Raw genomic sequence first — 6,017 nt, 5'->3', positions numbered from 1 at the left:
TGCAGCCGGACTGCAGTGTTGCCATGTCCTCTTATTATAAGCAGTTTGTGGATTGCCGTTTAATAAAATCACTTATAAATAGAAGCTTTGCTGGGTTGCGATTTGTTAGCGTATTTGTTGAATACACTCGCTTAATTTGGGACTTATAGAATTATTCGTAGTACAATTACATATATCCCAATAAAACATTGTTTATAAAAAACAGCAACAAACACACCTACCTATTAATCATTATCTAAGACTAAGTTATTATTAAATATTTTCCCCTTTGCTAACAGGTGTCGGTATTTATTAACTTAGAGGGAAAGTTGTCTAGCAAAACACGCCAATTATTTTGTAGAAATATATAATTTAAGACATCGCAAATTTAGGGCTTGTTTTTCTATCGAGATTTGGCAACAGACGGCAAGGCCACGTCTGCAACCTCACACCAATGACCTTGCAGGACAGAACGATCAGCACTCCTTTCGTACTGAGAATGCAATGTGTTACAAGATAGTACAATATTCAGTATTTCTAATATTTCTAAGAAAGGCCCAGAAACAAACAAAAAAAAAAATCCTGACTCTAAACACTACATATGTCAATGAATTGACAGACATACAAAATTTTGGCTATTATTCATTTCATTGTTAACCACAGTGTGCAAAATAATGTTTTAGTACTGTTAATGTACGAAAACCATGTCTCATAATAACGAGTGCAAGAATGCATTTTAATGTCTGGGTTTTATTGCTGGATTCTACATATAAACATCTGTTACAGTAACCACACTGCCAAAGGAAATTAATTAAAACAAGAAAGATTCCTTGATCATTTCTGGCTCCTGTCAGATATGTAACAGCTGAAATTTCAGTCTGGACAATGACACAGAATGACCTAATCCATGTACTCTGAGTCCTTTCCAGGCTTTGGTCCTCCTTTATGCAGTTCTGGATTGGAAAGGGCATTCTAGGATTAATTAAAATCTTGTTTTAGACCACTTTTTCTCATTATATGACAGCTTTGCTCTGGTGGAAGACCAAAAACTAGAAAGGAAACAACCAAAGTCCCTGTTAAACAGCTGGACTAGATTCCAATTCTGAATTATCAGACAAAATCCAGCTGAACAGTTTTAGGAAATTCAAGTACACACAGTTCTAGTATTTGTGTAACAGTTTCAGGGGAAGAAAAAGATTTTCAGGAGTGTTTTACAAACGTGCTTCTTGAGTTTTCTGGGCATCTAAGAGTGGTGTAGACAGTTGGGTTTCTAGTCACACACCCAGGAAGGAGACAGCGGTGTCTCTTTCCTCCACTAATTCAGCTGCTGTTGCGTCCATCTTTGCTTTTGAGAAGTCATTGATGGCCAGACCTTCAACAATCTTCCAGGTCTTATCCTGAAGAAAAAGAGAAATATCTTGCAATGGTGGCTAAATCCAGCTTTCTCTAGTTGAGCTTGATAAATAGATGTAAATATGAATTTCATCTCAGCATTCTGAGTGTACTGAAGAGATATCAGACATAGGTTTGGGGAATTTTTAATGACAAACCTTGATTGAAACAGGGAATGAGTAAATGAGGTCCTCAGGTACTCCATAAGGGTTTCCAGTGGAATAGACACCCATAGATACGAACTCACCCTATAAAACAAACACATAAGCAGTTCAGATCAAATCAGCAGTTCTTCATAAATCTGTACAGCATTAGTCCAAATAAAGCTGTTGCCTTGTGTACAACATCACAGAATATCATCAAAGAACATTTCTATTTAATATTGCTTGGCTTTTTAGTTCTATAGAGTGCCATCACGCTTCTTCAGGACATTTTAAAAGGCGGACTGTTTTACCAATTTAGGACTTTTTTCCCCCCTTGTGTCTCCCCTGTTTATTATTTGATTTTGAGCCTCCGTTTGTCAAAAAATTACTGGTATGTACAAAATTTTAAAGTGGAAATCCTCCACACCTGATGCAATAAAATATCTACAGAAGTAGCTCTGTAAATGACTTAAATATTACATTGAATAAATAAAAAATAATAAATTATTGTTGATATATTACATTTTTTAACTCTAAATTATAATGCTAAAAAACTAATTTAAGACATAAACCTAAATCATCTTTTTTCCCATCAATAACTATTGATTTTACTGAAGAACATAGTCCTTAAAACGTAAAATTTGAAATGTAATATATCGACACTTTGTTTTTACATTCTTAAAAACTTTTTGAAAATAAGCAACTGTCATGACTACTGCAGAAAAAGAAAAATAGCTTATATAGTGTTGGACAGTGGCAGGCCTTTGGGTCAAAAAGGTTGAGAACCACTGATCTACAGAGAAAACAGTACATGTTTGAACCAATACAGAGATGCAATATTGGTATCAGAACAGTCTAAAACCAATGTCTGTGTGAATTGTGAAAAACCCCTTAAAAGTTGACCTCGGGAGTGCCTGTCCAGATGTCTCTCATGTGGTCACAGATGGCCTTGGCGGCTGACATGGCACTGGAGAGCTTCCTGGCTTTAATAACTGCTGCACCACGCTGCTGCACTGTCTGAGAAACAGAGAGGAAGTGTGGAATAACCACAGAAAGATTTTGATCATATCACTCAAATCAGTAGTCATATGCAAAGTATATTAATAATGTTGCTACAACAGACCTAACCGACTTATTACTCAATGTTATAAACATGAATACTGATAAACATAATGCCCTTACTTGCTCAGTAGTATGGCATAGTAAATAGGCCAACAGTGACCTCTACAGGAAGAGGAAGCCACAGCAGACAGCACTTACAGAAATGAAATCTCCCTTCAGCCAGGCATCGTCCTTCACTGCATCAAAGGCAGTCACGTCCTTCCCCTGCACATTCACCTTGCAGTGGTGGACGTCAGGGTACTGCGTAGACGAATGATTTCCCCAGATGATCATATTCTTCACACCGTTTGCTGAAATGCCACAACGCACTGCCACCTAGAGGACACATTGTGTGGTACAAGTTAGTGTGAAACTTAGGCATAAATTGAAGTATTTCACCTCTTTGTATTGGTAGGCCATCCAGCAAAGGGCTGTTTTACCTGAGAGCAAGCCCTGTTGTGATCCAGGCGCGTCAGACAGGAGAAATTCTCTTTGGGGATGGATGGGGCGGATTTGGCCGCAATCAGACAGTTAGTGTTGGCTGGGTTACCAACAACTAGAACCTGCATATTAAAACATATCGCCTTTAAATTAGCTTCACTTCATTATATTTTCCCTTAATTAGGTCAAGGTCATTGTCCTGTTATTCACCTTGACTGTTTTCTTTGCGTACTTGTCAAGCGCCTCCCCCTGGGACTTAAAGATGGCAACATTAGCCTTCAGTAGATCCTTTCTCTCCATGCCCTCTCTTCTTGGCATGGAGCCCACCAGGATGGCAGCATCCAAATCCTTGAATGCAACGTCCACTTTATCAGTGGGGATGACCTCTACAACAAAAGGCACAGACAGTGGCATTAAAATAGATGGAGGGTAAAAAACACCAGCAACATCAGGGAGTCACTAGGCATCACACCGAGAATCTCCGAAAATAAACAACCTGGGTAATGTGAAAGACTGACTGACTGTTTTTAATATATTATAATATATTACAATACATTGTATTATGAAATCATCATAGTATGCTAAAAAAAAATCAGCCTTTTAATATATTAGTTATTTTAATAGCACATTAATGCTACACAATCCTGCCAATAATTCCTCATTTACATTAAATGTGAATTTGTGAAATAATAATTGAAAGATTATTATTATTATTATGTATTGTTTAAGTTAAGTATTTTTATATCAGGTAGGCAATATCTGTTGAACTGCCATGTATTTATTAAATACACATATTATGTGTATTTACTACATATAAAACTTAATAAAATTAAAGTTAATTAAGCAATTAAATTAATTGTGCATTTGTTTAATAAAAAAAAGGGGAGAGATGATTGTCATGAATTTAACGTCACAATGCATACATACATAAATACATATATACAGCGGCTTGCTTTTGTTTATCCATCTAGTTTGGGCCTCCTGAATTTTTGGTTACTGATTCCATGCACTTGACAGGTCACATACTGTCAACCTTCCCATGTCATCCTCGAATGGGAACTACAATCCTAAATTTAGCTGCCCTTTCATTTGGGGATCATACAGGCAGCCAATCAGATTGCTCTGAGCTCTTGTCATTTGTGCTGTGAAAACACAGGCCTTTAAGACTGCATGGCTGACACAAAGACCACAGGATACAGGGCCTCATGACACTCCATTCTGTATGTATGTGTGTATGTATACCTCTCAGAAGTGGGAGAGCACAGTCCTGCAGCTCCATAACAACACCCTCCAGCACAGGCAACATGGGAGTGATGTCCAACAGAAGCAAAACGAGAGGCTGAAAGCCAGAGGGAAAGAGAACATTAGTGCATGTCTTGCATAATACGGTTTTAGTTTTCCAATAATCTCATCGGCTGTCGAAGACATATATGGTGCCTTTTCCTGGAATTAGTTAAACAGCATGCTAAATGATACAACAGACTTTAATTGGATGTGATGGGACTTTGCATAAGCCAAATCCTGCCCCTACCTGATCTTTACCGAAGACATCTCCCTTTGCAATGCTGTATAGCAGAGAGTATGCGATCTGACCAGCAGCGCCGGTAACCAGGACTCTAATAGGCTCAGCCTACAGCAAAACAAGAGAGATAGCATTATAAACAATAGATGTAAGTTAGCATAGAAAATAAAAGTCATATTACAACAGCCGCTCAGGAGGCTCACCACGTTAGAACATATAAATAGTCCTGGCAAACTCTGCCAGACCTCAGTATGACATGCTGTGTGGGATATTTTTAAACCTGGAGATATTTATACATTTCTTCAATGAACTCACTTTCACCAATTGGCACTTCTGCAGACACATTCGGGTTTTTTTTTTTTTTTGCAAATGAATGTATCTGTATTATGTTCAGAATAGTCTAATCTATTATTTTTATTTTACACGGAATAGAACCTCAAAATGCTCTTAACGGCTTGATATAAGAAATATCCCATGCAAACATAAATGCTTGACTGTTATATTTCAACAAGTCTTTTAATCATCAATATGCTAGTCTTGGTTCCCGATCAGCACATCATACACGTAACAGGTAACTGCAAAAGTTCTACTGTAATTCCTAAAGTCAAATTAAACTTCGACATTGATTGTCAAAGCCTTGGGTCACTTCGCAAATACATTGTCATATTTTGACAGTAAAACTTACTTTCATTTCAATGTAAGTTGGAATACTAATTTTTCTTACCATTTTCAGCTGGTTGAGAATGACAGCGGCTCTCCCACTACTCGGGTGATCGCGGAGGTCACCCCTATTTTCCTCACGAGGCAACAAGTTGCCGGGGCACCTGCGTTTCAAGTGCCTTCTGGGAAATGTAGTTTTTAGTGGCGCTACAGTGGTTCACTTTGTTGAAATAAAAACTACAGTTCTACAGGTCGTGTATGGGACGTCCGATTTATTTCAGCGAATCGGTTCTTTTGAACAGTTCGTTTTAAAGAACCGATACGAAAGACTTGTTTGTTTGCGGCCATTATTCGGGTCATTAAAACATAGGCCTAGGTTTAACTTAAATATATTTTGCATTTAAAATAAACAATACAAAAATGCATTCAATTAGCTTTTGCACTACATGCTACTATAAATTACTACATATTTTCAGAATGTTTTCTTTATAGCCTCTTTGTAGCTTTTTATAGCTTATTTTTTTATTCCCGACTCTCAAAAACGATTCACTAGGGCATTTAATTTGAAAGATTCGTTAATTTGAAGATTATTGTGCGTAATAAATATAATTTGCTCACAAAAATAACAATAGGCTAATAAAGCAGTTTATGCGAAATAAATGCAAAAATTGTTTAAGATTTCTTAATTTAAATATTTTGTGTAAATTCAATTTGGACAATAAAGTATAAATGGAAAATGAGCAAAACATTGCTCGTAAAGACAATTTAATATGTTAAGA

At 36.9% G+C, this 6,017-nt stretch overlaps 2 protein-coding genes across 3 annotated transcripts in view; one reads left to right on the top strand and one right to left on the bottom strand.

Annotated features, from left to right (window-relative positions):
- The window catches only part of wdpcp (WD repeat containing planar cell polarity effector), a 92,647-nt gene that overhangs the window by 26,900 nt on the left and 59,730 nt on the right, over positions 1-6,017 (top strand). The window lies entirely within an intron of this gene.
- On the bottom strand, positions 710-5,433 carry mdh1ab (malate dehydrogenase 1Ab, NAD (soluble)). Its single transcript, XM_058748470.1, has 9 exons — positions 5,303-5,433; positions 4,588-4,686; positions 4,299-4,395; positions 3,267-3,442; positions 3,056-3,178; positions 2,775-2,951; positions 2,418-2,531; positions 1,530-1,619; positions 710-1,376 (listed from the first exon to the last, which is right to left on the bottom strand). The coding sequence occupies exons 1-9, from the start codon at positions 5,303-5,305 to the stop codon at positions 1,254-1,256; spliced, it is 1,002 nt and encodes a 333-aa protein (XP_058604453.1). The 5' UTR covers positions 5,306-5,433; the 3' UTR covers positions 710-1,253.

This window comes from Onychostoma macrolepis, chromosome 17 (assembly GCF_012432095.1).
Source record: "Onychostoma macrolepis isolate SWU-2019 chromosome 17, ASM1243209v1, whole genome shotgun sequence".
Classification (NCBI taxonomy): Eukaryota; Metazoa; Chordata; class Actinopteri; order Cypriniformes; family Cyprinidae; genus Onychostoma; species Onychostoma macrolepis.
This window is presented reverse-complemented; position numbering and strand designations above follow the sequence as displayed.